Raw genomic sequence first — 17902 nt, forward strand, 5'->3', positions numbered from 1 at the left:
TTCACGGAAGAGAGTTTAGCATTCTGTTTATTACTCGCTAACATGACTTGACAGAAACTGCAGCGAAATTGCCTACAGTGTGAGGACACTCAGCTTTCAAGTCAAGCAAGGTCTAGTAAAATCGCGACATCAACATCAGCATTGTGACGTCACAACATTGAACCATTTTGACGTCTTACGTCAAGCAGTATTACACTAGTGTAATATTGAAGTGAAAATATTACACTGCAGCATCTTCCACGGGCGAGTAACAAAGAAAACACTGTTGCTACTTGGCATGGATATCAGAAATACATGTTCTGGACTTGAGTCGACTCCAGTCAGTGTGAGATTGTACATCTAGGACTGAAATGGGATTTCATTGCCAAAAATCAACTGCCTGGACAAGACGAACAGACAATTCCACATCCTTGCAATATCTACAGTCCTTGGGCCACATGATACAAGATTTATCATTATGCCCTGTCAGAGCATTGAAAGTATATCTCCAACAAACTAAGTCAAGGAGACAAACGTTTCAAGCACCCATTCATCCCACTATCTACTGAGACACCGTCAGAAGTATCCTGCAACACTGTCTCAGTATGGATGAGAGTCGTTATATTGAGGGCCTGCAAAGCAGCAGGACTTGAGCCTCCGCGAGGTGCCAATCCACACAAAGTGAGAACCTTGGCATCAACACTCGCTCTACATGGCAACTGCTCACTAACAACTATAATGGAGGGATACTTTTGGAAATTAAATACAGTCTTTGCCAACCACTAACCAGGACGCTCTGTGGAGTATAATGGTTGAGAGTTCATGTGCATGTCTTGAACAGGAAAGCATGAGTAATTATGATCCTGTACTCATCATGAAGATACTTGTACATGAAGAAGGGTTGTGACTGGTCTTCATAGAAATCTTGACATACAGTTGCACTGGGAACAAGCAGGATGCTAGCTGATCTATATATTATCACATTCCAGTCAACAAATGCTTCAAGACAAGTTTGACTGGATGTGATCCCTCCCATCTAACAGATGAATCTGAATACAGGACTGAACTACTGCTGTTCTAGTACCTGAAGCGGGGAGAGTTCTGGGCATAGTTTTATGGCAGTCAACAGAATCCAGTGTGGCTTGACCCACCGCCTTTACCGTTGGATTCCGTAAGCATATTAGGCATTAATCAGGACAAGGAAAAATATCAGGAAATTTTCTGAATAAAATTGATATTTATACATGGTGTCAAGCCCTCCCTCTCAGGCACACTGAATTCACAGTAATTCTTGTGTCAGGCTTATGAGATTTCAGAGAGAGTTGCAAGCATGGCTGGTCATGTCACTGTATTGGCTGGAAAGGGAGGCTTCCGTGGGTGAGTGTATTGTACATATGTTTCAATCAGAAGAAAACTTGAAGGGATTTCAAGTGTTCCACTATCTTCCCATGGAGGGAGGAGATAAGCATGATAAGCATGAGTCAGGATAAGTATAAAATATCAATTTTATTCAAAACATTACATTATTATTAAGAGCAATGTAAGTCGAACAATTTTAGTATCACAGGAGGTACAGGATGGTGAGTTAGGGATAGAGGGTTGATGAGTCAGGAGGTACCGGGTAGTGAATCAGGAGTACAGGGTTGAGGAGTCAGGGGGTAGAAGGTGGTGAGTCAGGAGGTACAGAGTTGGTGAGTCAGAAGGCACAGGGTGTTGAGTCAGGAGGTGCAGAGTTGGTGAGTCAGAAGGCACAGGGTGTTGAGTCAGGAGGTGCAGAGTTGTTCAGTCCTGGAGTACAGGGTGGTGTGTCAGGAGGAACAGGATTGGTGAGTCAGGGGTAGAGGGTTGATGTGTCAGGTGGTACAGGGTAGTGAGTCAGGTGTACAGGGTTGGTGAGTCAGGGGATAGAGGATTGGGGAGTGAGGAGGTACAGGATGGTGAGTGAGGAGGTACAGGATGGTGAATCAGGGGTAGAGGGGTGGTGAGTCAGGAGTACAGGGGTGGTGAGTCAGGAGTACAGAGTTGGTGAGTCACAAGGTACAGGACGGTGAGCCAGGAGTACAGGGTTGGTGAGTCACAAGGTACAGGGTGGGGAGTCAGTGAAATGATCTGCATGAGGTCAGTATTGGTGTGTTGTATTACCATGTTAAATATGTGTGTGTGAGTTTGCCTTAGTATGGGTTGGTGTGTGAAGTGTTACCATGGTAGCTATTAGCATGTAGGGTATATGGTAACTATGTGTGTGTAGGGTCACCATAGCAGCTCTTGGTGTGTGAAGGATTACCAAGGTAACTATTGATGTGTGAAGGGTTACTACGGCAGCTATTAGTGTGAAGGGTATATAGTAATGATTGATGTGTGTAGGGTCGCCATTGCAATTATTGGAGTATGAAGGGTTATCATGGTAAATACTGGTGTGTGGAGTTTTAGACTTTGTTTCACCCTTTCTTTCTTTCAGAGCCGTTCCATCATGGAGACAGGGACTGAACTGACCTCTCAAGCAACAGCCGACACAAGTTAGGAACAGAAAGATTTATGTGCAAAACTATTTCCAATCTCAGAATTTACAACTCTTATGATTCCATATTTATAAAGTATTAATTGAATGAAATACTGACCTAGCCAGATGTATGGGTGATGAAAAACCTGTAGTTAAACATTCCCCTTCATGTTGGAGAGTTCTTTGTAATCACATTTGTTTAGTGACCTGACTCAGTATTATGCTGACAGTTCAGAACCCTGTCAATATAGTATGATCAGAAATTATTGAGAATTTTAGGAATATGCTTAATTGGATTTCTGATATGAACAACCTTGATGAGGTATCAAGTGCTTCGTTTCATTCAAGAATGACAACTTCGTCAATAGTTTTTTTTCATTAGTATGTGAAGAGTTATCCCCCTTTGTTTACTTGCTAGCAGACAACATTTTCAGTGTTCCTCAGTATGGATGATTGAGAGAAGAGGAAGTTGATTTTAGGGTATTATAACAAAGACAGAAAATTGACTGTTGGTGACAGGAGTCAGCTTAGTATTCCGGTTTCTAAAAACAAACGAAAGAGTTCAGTAAACTTTAAGGCTGGGTATGATTGATACATGAACTGTGGTTGTCTATAAGGAGACAATTAGAACTGAGCTGCATGCAGTGGGTTGGTAGAAAAGTCAAGGAATTCAATCACTGATCATGAAACTTGAACTAAAGGAGAGAAGGTTGAACTGGTGCTTACAGCACAGAAATTTTTAACTGGAAAAACCCTTGTATCAGTGCCCAAGTTCAGTTTGAAATATAACGTGTGCGGTGGTATATCTGTGTTAGGGGCAACACCCCTCTGTGTATTTGAAGTAAATATGAATAGTGAGTGGTACACAGATATTCTTGAGGGGCATTTACTGACATCTGCTCATGTGTTCTATGGAATTTTTTTGATTTTCAAGGATCGTTCAAAGCATTCACAGGTCTGGTTTTGGACCCAAAATATGACATTATTGGATTGGCCAAGCCATAGTCCTGACCTAAACCTAATAGAAAATGTTTGGGGACTTATGAAGGAAAGTGTCAATTAGAAAAATCCAACAAGTATTGTTGAAATGAAAGAAGAGGTGGTCTGATATTAGGACAGCTTGGACAACTTTCTAACTTGTTTGATCAGTAGTATGCCCTGCCGCATTGAAACTTGCATAACTGCCCATTATGACTTGACAAAATACTACCTATTCACCTGTCTTTGAATCTGTAGTTATGTTCTGCTAATATTCACGTGTTGTATGTGAGTAATGACTGAAAAACTAAACAATTTACAATCTTTATATTCTCAATAATTTGTGGTCATACTATAAGGACCATCTGCCATGAATAAGGTGCATTGACACAACCATGTGATACAGTCAGATATGAATGTGTATGACCAACATAGTGCCTGTCATATTAGCGTGATTGTGTTAAGTGTCAGGTACTGTAAGCGTCTGCCATCATGTCTACAGTAATGTTACTGATAACTGGTCATATGTTTCTCGGAGGACACGTTATCAGTATGTCAATAAATACTGGAGGAGTAAACTGCCCCCAGAATCTGAAAGGAAACTGTTGGTAAGTGATGACATATTTAAACATGGACTTAAGTCCATCCTCAATATCATTCAGAAGTATCACATGAACAAACACCAAACTTTGGGTATTGTCAGAGAAAATTATAACTTTCACTCCTGACAGTAGTTATGTAGGATACAGGGATGACAAAATTTGAATATCAGAAATGATTTACTTTTCCTCAAAAATATTTTCAACTATCAATCCTTTTTAAGCAAGACCTAGTTTCTCTGGTTAACCAATTCCGTCCACACTGTGTACATTAACACTGCATATGAGTTTTATACTGGTTTCTGGCCAGAAGGTCACATGATGTATGGTGGTGATCAGGACACTTACATTATTACAAGATATGTAATGAGATGACATGAATACTGTCAGAGTAAATATGTATTATCGTCAGTACATGTTCTATAAAAGATGTGATTTAACAAAAGTATCAACCCTTTGATTGGCATGTGTCTCAGGGAGTCTGACAGTGAAGTCATGGTAACAAGTATGTTACATTTTGTAGATATGATTCACCACAGTTTCCTTATATCTGACAAACTGCCACATAACATCCTACCTGTATAAAAACACATGCCATGCAGCTGTTGTGGTCATAATGCTGGTAAAACTATGAAAGTATTCCGAACATATACTGAGCAATAACAACATGGCTTGTGCTCCTCAGCAATACACTGAACACTGGGAGTTACAAGTAGCACGTGCGGTTTCCTCATAGTAGTTTGGTCATGGGGTCAGACATTCTGTCCAAAATCTTAGTCCACTCGTCCAGATGGATTATTTCATCATATTTGAAAAAGTTTACATTTTTCAGAATGTATACCATGTGATAATCTACAAAATTATTTGTTTACATTTATCATGTCACAAGAACACACTCTTATGTACACTTATGAAATATGAGCTTGTTATGTGTAAATATTAATGTTTGTATATATACTTATAGAAGAGAGGTTACGCAAGGAAGAGGTTACTCAGGGGAGTGAGTGAGAGGTTACTCACAGGAGTGAGTGAGTGACAGGTTACTCACTGGAGTGAGTGAGTGAGTGAGAGGTTACTCATAGGAGTGAGTGAGTGACAGTTACAGGAATGAGTGAGAGGTTACTCACAGGAGTGAGTGAGTGAGTCAGTGAGTGAGAGGTTAGTCAAGGGAGAGGTTGCTCAAGGGAGTGAGTGAGTGTCAATGATACCACAGTGCATCAGCTGTATTGAACAACCTGGCAACGATCCCAGTGTTCAACATTCTCACACACACTTGGTGACAAAACCTTAACATCTGAGCTGACTGAGTTGACTGTGAGAAACACAGGTTACATACACAGCTAGTTTTCATACTTATATCTACCCACTTGACAAGCATCTGTACTAAAACATTGATAACTGGGAAAGATCTCGTGGCAGAGAATCATATACTTTTATTTCCATACTGACTCTTCTCAGTTTGCCGACTAATACAAGGCACCTCGGTATGTAGACATGCTTGATAGGATCACTGGGGTGTTCATAGCATAAAAAATTCAACCATCATGTCACGTATGGACATTATGTGTTGCAACCATGTACATTGTGATCAGTTGTTGACGTCAGTAATGTTCCACTTTGGGCATGGCTTATGGAGTAGATTGGAACACCACCAAATATCCATTGTCCATTATTATCGTTATTAACTCAAATGGAAATTTCTGTAACATGAAGAAAAAGAAAACAGCTCTGTTTGGGCTGAGAAGCCAATGCTCAGCATCAACACAAACTGTCTCTCATCTTGAAATTATTGAATCTTTCCCTGACAGGGTTCAATGTACTAATTAACGTTGAGGTGTACAATAATTGTACAAGATTTCATGCCTCTCACAACTTGGAGCTAGTGCTTGTCTGTTGAACTACCCCAGTATCCACCAGACTCCTGATGTCATCCTGGCTGTAGCCAGCATCCTGCAGTACCTCCAGTGTGTGTTGACCAATCACAGGCTGAGGTAGCAAGGTGCTGACCCCTGGTGTCCGTGACAGAGCAGGTGCAGGTCCAGCCTCATAATCACCTCTGGGGTTCATCAAGAATGTATTATTAGCTTGATTATGAGGGTGCATGGGTGCCTCATCCATATCCATGATGGGTTCCACACATGCATCTAAATCTCTAAAGGCCTCAGTCCACTCATCCCGAGTCTTTGACAAGAAAATGTCTGTGAACAACTTTTTCATTTCTTTTCTATCGCTATACTGTGGTACTTTGTCTGGATCAAGCTGAAGGCCTGCAAAACACAGTGATTTCTCAACACGTGGTTTTAGGAAATTCAGCTAGCTTTCTATGATATGATATTGTTACATCGTGTCACACTTTGTTGGAGTGATGCATGGACAGAATTCATAAAAATATTTGGACAATTATGTACATGCATATACATTATTTGTGTATCACCTCTGATTTCCTGATATGAACACAGGTATCCTATGACTAGTTGTCTCCATAAATTAACCTCTGCATCCTATTTCTGTCTGCCAGCCAAAGTGAGTGAGTGAGTGAGTTTTACGCTGCACTCAGCAATACTCCACCTATATGGCAGCGGTCTGTAAATAATCAAGTCTGGACCAGACAATCCAGTGATCAACAACATGAGCATCGATCTGTGCAACTGGGAACCAATGACGTGTCAACCAAATCAGCGAGTCTGACCACCCAGTCCTGTTAGTCGCCTCTTATGACAAGCATAGTCACCTTTATGGCAAGCATGGGCTGCTGAAGGCCTATTCTACCCTTGGACCCTCACGGGTCGGCCAAACAAAGACCTGGGTTTGATCCTCCACATGGGTATAAAATGTAGTGTTGCTAAACTGCTTGTGCTGTTTGCTTGATTTGTGTTAACTGGGGTGTAAAACCTCTGTTAACATCTTCCCCAGTTATACCTTTGAGCAGTGCAGCATAAAACTGTGGTTCCAAGGCACCAACAGACATGAACTTTCCATCAGCAGTCTTGTATGTCTCATAAAATGCAGAGCCTGTGTCCAGTAGGTTCTCCCCTCTCTCTGCGCCCCACACAAATGTGTCTTTCATTGCCCATAGGAAGTTAGCTGAAAATATCACCAGTAGAATTTCAGAACGTCAGATGATAAACTTGTCATTGTTCTGATCCTCTGTTTAATTCAAACACTCTGTTAAATTTAACAGTCCATTTCATTCCATTCCAAACTGGTCACGTAGTTTTAAATGAGTTGAGATTAATCAGATAGATCCTTATATCGAAATATGGATAAATCTGTCCATTTGATAAATGAAAAATAACTGAGTGAAACTGATGTACGTGTATTGACAGTAACTACAGAACATAATTAGTGGCATGGAGAAAGGCAAGACTGAATAAAGATGACTCAAATAGTTGCAAAAAGGACTTATCCAGATTGATACAGGGGCGTCTGTTTTGGCCGATGTTTGCAGCGAATGGTACTAAAACTTCCCACTTTCCCAGAGTGAAAAAAATTACTAATAACAACAATCTAATTTTGACCAATATGACAATTTCATACCAATTTGCATTCCTAGAGCAGTTTGACTGAAATTCTAGATAATCAGATTAGTGCTAATTAAAACCAAAGAGACACAATGTACACAATTTCAATTAAAAACTTAAACAACAAATTTCTCACTTTCTGATTACATTTCAATTCCTACCCAAAAACTATCTGAAAAAGAGGATTAGATTACAGCTGTACACAGCATGCTGCCACTCACAGACATAGGCTGAGCCCTGCACCATGTTGGCATCAACCACTTGGCCCCTGCCTGACCGGGTCCTCTCAAACAGGGCCAGCACCACCCCCAGGGCACACATCAATCCACCCCCAGCAAAGTCACCCAACAGATTGACAGGAGCACAAGGATTCTCATGCTTACGACCCAGAGTAGAAAGAACACCTGCAATACAAGCAATATGTCATTGATAATGCCATGCATGTTACTGGCATAATACATTAGTGTGATGATAGTGAGTGAGTGAGTGGGTATGGTTTTATGCTGCCTTTAGCAATATTCCAGCAGTATAATAGCAGAGGGTGCGAGGAATGGGCTTCAAACATCCTGTTGCTTGGTGGACTAGCCAGTGCTTTAACCACCAGGCTGCCCCACTTCCCCTGTGTGATGATGGTCACTGCACTGAAGCTAATCATGCCTAGTTGACAGCACCAACACATGTCTAGATGGTACTGATACAATCAGCCACCAACACAAGTCTAGCTGGTACTGACACAATCAGCCACCAACACAAGTCTAGATGGTACTGACACAATCAGCCACCAACACAAGTCTAGATGGTACCAACATAATCAGCCACCAACACAAGTCTAGCTGGTACTGACACAATCAGCCACCAACACAAGTCTAGATGGTACCAACATAATCAGCCACCAACACAAGTCTAGCTGGTACTGATACAATCAGCCATCAACACAAGTCTAGATGCTACTGACACAATCAACCACCAACTCAAGTCTGAATGGTACCAACACAATCAGCCATCAACACAAGTCTAGATGGTACCGACACAATCAGCCATCAACACAAGTTTAGATGGTATCCACAAAATCAGCCATCAACACAAGTCTAGATGGTATCCACAAAATCAGCCATCAACACAAGTCTAGATGGTACCAACACAGTAAGCCATTTCACATCTTATAACCATGTTATCAACAACAAGACTTTCTTGTTGGGTCAGTCTGTGTGACAATTGAAAGTCGTGGTGACCTAGTAATATATTATCTATGTATTTTGCCTTATCTTGGCTCATGTCAATTGCTTATTTATTTATTGCCCCAGGGTGAAAATTAGTGAGCTGTGTTCCCTAAGAATAGAAAAACATTTTCTATCTTCATACTGATTATCTGTTGCTTGCATTTATCTTCAAAATTCGCAACTTAGACTCTTGAACTACAGCCTGTGTGAGAACCTATGTATGCTTACGAGAGTCTGTGTACTATGTGTGTGAGCTTATATATTCTGTACAAGAGTGTGAACCATGTGTGTGAGCCTATGTACCCTGTACGAAAGCCTATGTACACTGTACAAGAGCCTGTGTACCATGTATGTGAGCGTATGTATCCTATATGAGAACCTATGTACCATGTGTGTATGTCTATGTACCCTGTACGAGGGTCTGTGTGCCATATTTGTTTCCCTATGTACCCTATATGAGAACCTATGAACCACGTGTGTGAGGCTATGTACCCTGTACGAGAATCTGTTCTCCATGTGTGTGAGGCTATGTATCCTGTACAAGAGTCTGTGTACAATGTGTGTGAGCCTATGTGCCCTGTATGAGAGTATGTGTACCATGTGTGTCAGTCTATGTATCCTGTACGAGTCTGTGTACCATGTGTGTGAGCCTATGTACCCTGTACGACAGACTATTTACCACATGTGTGAGACTATGTACCATGTACATGAGTCTGTGTACCATGTGTGTGAGACTATGTGTGAGCCTATGTACCCTGTACAAGAGCCTTTATCTTATCCCACACATGAATGTCGCTTTCTGATTGGCTAAGCGCTATTCTATTTTTTTCAATGTACCCGCCTACAGCCGATGTATCATTTTCAATGTACGCCGCTGGGAATTCCGAACTCTTCTGGTGCTTCATGGTAGTACTTCTATGCCTCGCATAACATTTAATGACCGATCAGGCACGGAAATTACTGATGTTTTGCGATTGAAAATCAATGGAAGGGAGACCACTCTAAATCTGTTTACCTAGTCTCGTCTGCAAATGGTGATTCACCTGGCATGCAATATAAGTGCTTCAAACAGTTCAAAATCAAAATTCAAGTGTTCGGTAAAATAAATACACTGTTCACTGGTCCCTTGGGGTCCATGGGCTCATGTACCCGCTGCAGGCTCAGGGAACATAAACACACTTCGAGGGTGCATGAGCCCCTCGCGACCGGTGAACAACTTTTTTGTAACGTGTGAGCCTCTGTACCCTGTACAAGTCTGTGTACCATGTGTGTGAGCCCATGTGCCGTGTGTGAGCTTATGCACCCAGTTTGAGAGTGTGTATCATGTGTGTGTGAGCCTATGTACCCAGTACGAGAGTCTGCATACCATGTGTGTAACCTCATGCTTGCGTACACTATGAGCAAGTCTACGTACACAGTAAACACATCCAAAATTAACTCCCTTGCATTACTCTTTGACCGGCTTGGTTAAGTCCCATGTATTTCATGGGTGTTCAGTAGAAGTTAATACACACTTATATTATTGTTCCCACATGCCTCTGATGTTCTGTGTTTCTTCCTTGACATTATAAGTTGTACGTTATCTGACAGCAGGTGCATGAGTGAAACTGCACATCAATAAGCAATCCAGTAACACATGTCTTGACATGAAGAACATTACTACGCTCATTGTGTTCACACATACACCATACTGCCATGGATAGAGATACTTAATTGGGAACCACTGATTAGTTAGAACTGTTCATATTTATAGATCTGGAGATCGCTATTTTCCACCTGGATTCTATACATACACATATATAACTGTATAAACACAAACATTGACACTTTACATATTTTCTCAAATATACTACAGTGCAAGGTAAGTGATTCCTGATAGTAAAAATATTAGGGATCAACAACAGGAACATGTCCAAATGTGATCAGTGCTGACCAAGCCCACCTGATGTAGCAATGTAATTGATGTCATGTCCAGCTCGATGGGACAGACTTCCCTTCTGTCCATAGCCAGTCAGTCTGGCATACACAAGGCGTGGGTTGTCAGCCATCAGCGTCTCCGGTCCCAGTCCAAGCTTCTCCATCACACCTACACAGCAACATCAACAACATGGTGTGATATCCACACAACTTGTATCCTTGTCCTATAGACAGGTCTACTGAATGATATCTTCACAACTTGCCTACAGATAAGTTTACTGACTGATCCCTTCACAACTTTTATCCAGGTCCTACAGACAAGCCTACTGATTAATACCTACACAACTTGTATCCTGGTCCTACAGACAGGCCTACTGACTGATACCTCCACAACTTGTGTCCTGATCCAATAGCAAAGCCAACTGATTGATATCTTCACAACCTGTGTCCTGGTCCTACAGATGAGCCTACTGATTTGTACCTCCACAAATTGTGTCCTGGTCCTACCAAATGATTAAAGAAATAAACTCAATTTTTTAGTACTCTTTTTATCACTGCATATGAAAGACTTCTGGTTAGTCATAAACGGAACACCATTTTTTTTTTAAATTGTGGTAAATTAATACCAAGTGCTCAAAAGTTGCTAAAAAGCCGTCTGCTTTTCTCTCGCCCGTATACGAAACCACAGACAGGTTACATAACTCTGTTGCCAGAGTCCTGCAGTGACGTCGTAGAAGGAATGGTTTTCAGTTAAATGTATACAAAATGTGTAGGAAGCTCGTCATTTTGCTGATCTCTCGACGTCACCAAAGATATGTCAAATTGTTGTGTTGCCGTCAATTGTTCCTTGGGGTCGTGTGATGGTGTCACTATGCACAGATTTCCACCAGACCCCGTAGTTTGTGCTTAAATTGGTTGTTAGTGTGTGCGAAGTGAGCGTTGTGGAAGCCTGTGGCATATACAAAATCGGATGGTTCGCCCCCTACGATGCTTCCATGATAGAAAATGGGTCACGTTTCATCGCGTTTATAAAATCAAGACTGCTTAGTACACATTGCTGACCAAAAGAATTTTGCATGGATATAACGCTTTCTTCCTCGGAAACGAGGTTGTGGTTGAAGTGACAATATTATCATAAGTAATATTATATTGACCCCTTATATTGACCGCTTCCAAGAGTGAAAATGTGATGTTATAAGCAATGTCATGCAAAATCCTAATGTCCATCAATAAAATACATATTTTACTACCAGTGAAAAGTAATTTGGATTTTGGAAGTTGGTGAAAAAAAACTTAAATGGCATTCATCCTCAGACAGCGTATCGCCATTTTTGAAAGTCAAGGGCTAAAGTCCGTTAGAATTATTGAGATTATGATTTGTTCTCATCAGGTTAGAAATCAAAACTACTTTTTACTGGTAGTTAAATATGCATTTGAATCATGGCCAAAAGGATTTTGCATAACACAACTCTTAACGTAAGGACTTCTTCCAAGGAAGCAAGCTGGGGGTCGAAGTGACATTTATATTGAAAGCAATATTATATTGACCTCCAACTCACTTTCAAGAGTGAAATTGTTATGTTATAAGCAATGTCATGCAAAATCCTATTGTCCATCAATAACATACATATTTTACTACCAGTAGAAAGTAATTTTGCTGTCGTAAGTCGGTGAAAACAAACTTAAATAGCATTCATCCTAAGACAGGGCACTGCCATGTTTGAAAATCGTGAAGTCAAATCCATTTGAATTAATGAAATTATGGTTTATTTTCATCAAGTTAGAAAATCAAAACTACAAAAAAATATTCATTTGAATCATTACCAAAAGGAGTTTGCATGACACAACCTGTAACATAACATAAGTGAGGTCAGGGTCCAAGTGAAAATACTGCGCGATAAATTTCTTCACCTGCTAAATTTGTTTGGTTTCTAACGTTCACTCACCAGTATGTAGACACTTGTCAATATACGTCTTTATACTTGGTCTCATAATCCTAATCACTTTATAATCATACTTGTATGTATTTTGAAACTTAATAAAAAGAAGCTATCTGCGAATGTATAACAGGAATGTAATATGTAGACATTTCATAGTTTGCCTATATGAATCATAATTCGCACACAAAACCTAGTGTAAGTCATCTGCATCATTACACTTCATGATGAAAACAACAATTCTGTTGAAAGCTATGACAAGTTCATAAAAACATTAATGCAAATACTAAAATTAAAGTTATAGGAGCAATGTCAGGCTATTACCTTGTTCGAGGAACGTATCCATCAATATCCACAAAAACGTGTGATATATGATTCATCTGCAGATTTCCCAAGTGATGTGTCTTTTAACAGTCTAATATACGAAAACGTGATGTATCGTTTCAGGTTTTTCACATTGCTGTATAGTTTCATTGGTTACCCCAGATAGCACACATAATGTGCGTCATTCTTTTTAAAAAGTTATTTAGTTAGCCAATAATGAGCAACCAATCAATGTATTGGCGGTTAATCCTTTGAAAGAAGGGTGTTGTTTTCGCATAGACACAGACACGACAGAGTGTATTCAGTATAGATAAGTAAATGTACATACATAGACACCACCTTTTGACAAATCCCTTATTTAAATCTGCATAAAACTAATTAATCAATCAGCATGTTATCGATTAATCCTTTGATCAATCCAGACACAAGAAATGCCAAATGGGGGCCTTTGTCGGGTAATCTAAGTGGCGTTACCACTTATTATACCTGTTATAAATTCATTAACTGAGCATCAAATAATAAAAAACTAAATGATAGTACATTGTGAGAACATATAGCTTTCATTTTTCTCATCAGCTTTCGCGTTTTCAAGTTTGTAGAAAACTGTAAACGAAATAATTTACCCCCAGAAATGTCGATGAATACTGCACAGACCCTCATTTCTATACCTACAATTACGTCACGCAGACGTGCCGCTCTGATTGGTTGAAATTTTGTTTGTGTGTGAGAATTGTGCACTGTTGACAAAAAGGTTGATTTAAGTTAATTAAAGGTCAAAATCAGTAGTTTTAATGGTGGGGTTTCATTTATAGCTATGTCAGCAAGTGATTTTGTATTTTTACCCTACTAGAGTATATGTGATCTTTAATACCTTCACAGCTTGTGTCCTGGTCCTATAGGACAGGCATACCGATTGATACCTTCACAACATGTGTCGTAGTCCTACAGACAGACCTACTGATTGATACCTACTCAACTGGTCTTACAGATGAGCCTACTGATTCATACCTACACAAATTGTGTCGTGGTCCTACAGACAGGCCAACTGATTGATACCTTCACAACGTGTGTCCTGGCCCTACAGACAGACCTACTTACTGATACCTCCACAACCTGTGTCCTGGTCCTACAGTCAGACCTACTGATTAATACCTACATCAATTGTGTCCTGAACCCCATTTTACAAAGCCATCATAATGCTACGACTATCGTAAGTCATTCTACAGGTTTATGAGGTAGGAATGCTATGAGAAACATTATGTGATCTTAGGCTTACCATAGCTTTGTGAAACGTGCCATGATGATTCCTATAATGTATATCATATGACTCCACTAGGGTTGGACAATGATTACACAATGTCATTTACAGGGTGGTCAGATGTAACGTATGTTATATTTGGGATTGCACTTTCTTGGTAAATTCTAGTACTTTTTGGGAGTTGAGTCCCATCCGGGATTCAAACCCACACCCCAGAGTCAGGCACCTAATCGCCAGCACACAAAAGCTGCACGGATTTTTCGGCTGACTTTGTGTGCTGGTGATTGGATGCCTGACTCTGAGGGTATGGGTTTGAATCCCAGATAGGACTCAACTCTAAAGAGTACAAGAATTTGTACTTTTCCAAGAAGGTGTAAACCCCAAAACAACATATGTTGGGGTCGGGCAATGACAAAACTTTCATATTACTATATACTGTGATATGTGCTCGCATACTGAAATATGTACTGCAATACACTGTGAATTTAATGCATGGCTTAAGGAAATGAAATTACTGTTTCCTCTCTTTTGAAAAATGCTGCTGGCAAATCAGATGTGATTGTACAAGAGATCAATTGAAAAAGTTTCCAACTTGAAGGCTTCATGCTACATTTTGGAACTCAAGAAACAGCATATGCAGTGGTATCCACCTTTTAGGTTTGTTCATCAATACAATGAGAGCCAGTACCAGTCTATTTATGTTTTATTTATGTGGTGTAAAAGTTATGGAAATGCAATTATATGACCAATAAAAATTCTCAAAAAACAATAAATGTACAATAATGTAAAGGAAACACAAACAACATAAGTATTTTTGATTACACTACAAAAATTGCCGACCACAGTAAACTGAAATTGCTGATCGTATCAAGATAACTGCTTTGCGAAAAGTGTACTGCAATATAGTTAGTGAATTATGAAGTTCGAATTGTAATATACTGATTAACCAGTATTACCGCCCACCTCTACTCTCTACACTTCAAAACAAATGGTTAGTCATAACAATGTGCAGCTGATCAGCTGATATGGTTTGTTTAATTCTTTTATTATAATTCATGAAATAGCTCAGCCAAGTGCCAACGTCCAATCCTTCATGGAGACAAGTCTCACCTGGGCGGAAAGGTTCTATCAGCACATCAGCTGCTGAGCAGAGTTTTTTCACAACTTCAGTTCCCTTCTTTTGCTTCAAGTCTACAGCTACTGACCTCTTCCCTCGACCTAAGCGGTCGGTGTCAGGAGGATTCCTTGTCTGGAATGTACATCAAAATATACACATGAAAATTAATTGAGCATTGCCAAAATGATAATTTTTAAAATTTTGGATTTAACGGACTATCATTCACTTGCGTTCTGGAATGCAAGACACAGACTTTAAGAAAATACATGATGGTAAGGTAATCTCTTGCATGACGTAGGGATGTCCTGTCACAACATTTTCCATATATGGACGTCTCCTGCACACACACCTATATACAGAGACACTGAAGGAGGGCTGAATGACTGAACTCTCTTCATATCGCTGTGGGTCTTCACTTACAAGGAGTTCAAAGAGCTTCATCGGTAGGACGGATGCCCAGTTCCTGTCGTAAGACGTTTTATTGACAATTGAAACCAAGAAATCAAGTTATGTAAAGAGTAAATAAACAACAATATTATTTACCCTCAATCGTTAATACCACTTCAGATGCAAAATCAATTGCCTGTATAACAAAAAATAGCAAGCAAAATTCAACAATATCAGTCGTCTGTAAGTGACAGGTTAAGTATGAAACAGGAAGTCACGTGATCAAATCACTCTCTCGCAGTGCGGAGAGAAAAGTATGGCTCACCGTCAAAAGCACATACAAAAATACCCGGATGTGACAAGTGACTGCAGATTCGCTGATACGATGTTATAGACGCTATTTTGGTTGGAAACATGTGATATTTTTTTGTGAAAAGAATGAATATACCTTTATCACTAAAAGTTAGCAAAGTCAAAACTTAAAATGATTTTAAAGATAAAAATTACGTTTTTGTCTTATACTGTCGAAAACCCCCAAAACTGGGATATTTCATGTTTATTGTATGATACAAAGTTTCTTTGTGCAATAAACATGCTAAAACGGTCTTTTTTGGTGAAATACTCAATTATACACAGTTTGCAGTATTGGTGTGAAGTTACCCTGTCTATTCTGATAACTTTAGCTCCAAAGTCTGACAAGACCATTCCACAGAAGGGGGCTGGTGCCAGCCCTGCCATCTCGATGACTCGGATACCTTGGAGGGCCATGTTCGAGATCTTCCCTTGCATGAGTCAGTCTGAAATTAAACATCAATCAGTGTAAAACATTTCACTTCCCTTGACAAATGGCAGTTGGCATGATGTCAGCAAGGAGTGAAGTGTGTCTTTTTCAGTTGTAATGTCTGGCCACTAAGGGTCATGTTCAGACACCGATACTGGTGATCGTTTAAGCCGGAGTGAAGACCGACGTTCGAAAACCTACGATGTGACGTGTATAGCCCATAGTAGAATTAGTACAGTATTTTGAAGAATGCACCATGTTTTCTGATTGGGTCGCCCTTAACAACTGATAATACTTTCATTATAAGGCGCTCGCTGCATAATGTCAACTTGGACATTATCCAAACACGGTAGTGCAAGCTATCAAATGACTCACCACAAGCATCGTCTTGTAGATGCAATTCTGTGAAGTGGTGGCAAGTTGTTCTTTCAAGTTGAACATTACATGGTGTCAATATGGGCTGGTTTATCATCTTGGTTAACATGACCTGTGTACTATACACAGCACACCGCCATGTAACCTCGAAAACAATATCTGTACACACGAGAAACTATCGTTCATATGAATCAACTCCGATCAAGTCGAATATTTGTAGCACTGAAAAGGTATGCCGCTACTAGTTGAATCCCTAATGTCATCATTATGCAGTAGTAGCGATACATGGACTATACTTACTTCTACAGTGCCAGCCACTTGGATCTTGTGGAGCTTAATCTGTGACCACGTTTGAGGAACTTTGAACCCAAGCAGACGCTCACAAACTCAAGCGTCCGCTATGTCGTCATACGGAGCTTTAGCCAAGGTCACTGATCCATGCGTACATGCGGTTGCATACCACTAAGAAATATTCAAACGTACCTCAGTTGCACGAAGTACGTTTTCAAAAGGTACAATCACTAGAATCATAAAAACAATGATTGTCTAGATTTTCAGTAATACATCAACTCGCGGCTGTAAAAAGTTTGTCGAGTCTAACTTAAAAACACATAACTATAAACTATATACTTGCTGAAGCTGGGCTTTTGAGAAAGACGTCCCCATTTAGCAAGCTTTATCACGGATGTGGGAATTGCAGACTTCCATCCTTTGTTTGTACTAATAAGAGAAAATAGAAAAACAGAAAAAGAAACATTCTTTACATATAAAATGCTATAGCGACCCGCAATGAAAACGCATTAGGTTGGAACATATGTCATATTTGGGATTTCACTTTCTTACTAAAGTACAAATTCTAGTACTGTTTTGGTTGAGTCCCATCCGGGATTCGAACGCTCACCCTCAGAGTCGGGCACCCAATCGCCAGCACACAAAGTCACCCGCCTAGCCCGCTCAGCCACAGCTGAATTTGTACATTAGTTGGAAAGTGAAATCCCAAATATGACAT

General features: G+C 40.0%; 2 protein-coding genes across 4 annotated transcripts in view; one reads left to right on the forward strand and one right to left on the reverse strand.

The window, feature by feature from the left end:
* LOC137278688 (coiled-coil domain-containing protein 112-like) overlaps positions 1-4501 on the forward strand; it is a 52731-nt gene extending 48230 nt beyond the window's left edge. For both annotated transcript variants that reach the window (XM_067811197.1, XM_067811196.1), the window contains one exon: positions 2438-4501. In XM_067811197.1, the coding sequence (XP_067667298.1) occupies positions 2438-2471 (34 nt within the window). In that variant the 3' untranslated portion in view covers positions 2472-4501. The remainder of the gene's footprint in view (positions 1-2437) is intronic.
* On the reverse strand, positions 4392-17566 carry LOC137278689 (alpha-methylacyl-CoA racemase-like). Of its 2 annotated transcripts, none has more exons than XM_067811198.1 (7): positions 17524-17566; positions 16398-16534; positions 15344-15482; positions 10740-10883; positions 7799-7981; positions 6976-7140; positions 4392-6323 (listed from the first exon to the last, which is right to left on the reverse strand). In XM_067811198.1, exons 2-7 carry the CDS (start codon positions 16524-16526, stop codon positions 5923-5925), a joined length of 1161 nt encoding a protein of 386 aa, XP_067667299.1. In that variant the 5' UTR covers positions 16527-16534; positions 17524-17566; the 3' UTR covers positions 4392-5922. The 2 variants fall into 2 exon arrangements, with proteins under 2 accessions (XP_067667299.1, XP_067667300.1); XM_067811199.1 differs by lacking the exon at positions 17524-17566 and adding an exon at positions 17194-17313.
* Positions 17567-17902: the final 336 nt, after the last annotated feature.

This window comes from Haliotis asinina, chromosome 3, assembly GCF_037392515.1.
Source record: "Haliotis asinina isolate JCU_RB_2024 chromosome 3, JCU_Hal_asi_v2, whole genome shotgun sequence".
Lineage (NCBI taxonomy): Eukaryota > Metazoa > Mollusca > Gastropoda > Lepetellida > Haliotidae > Haliotis > Haliotis asinina.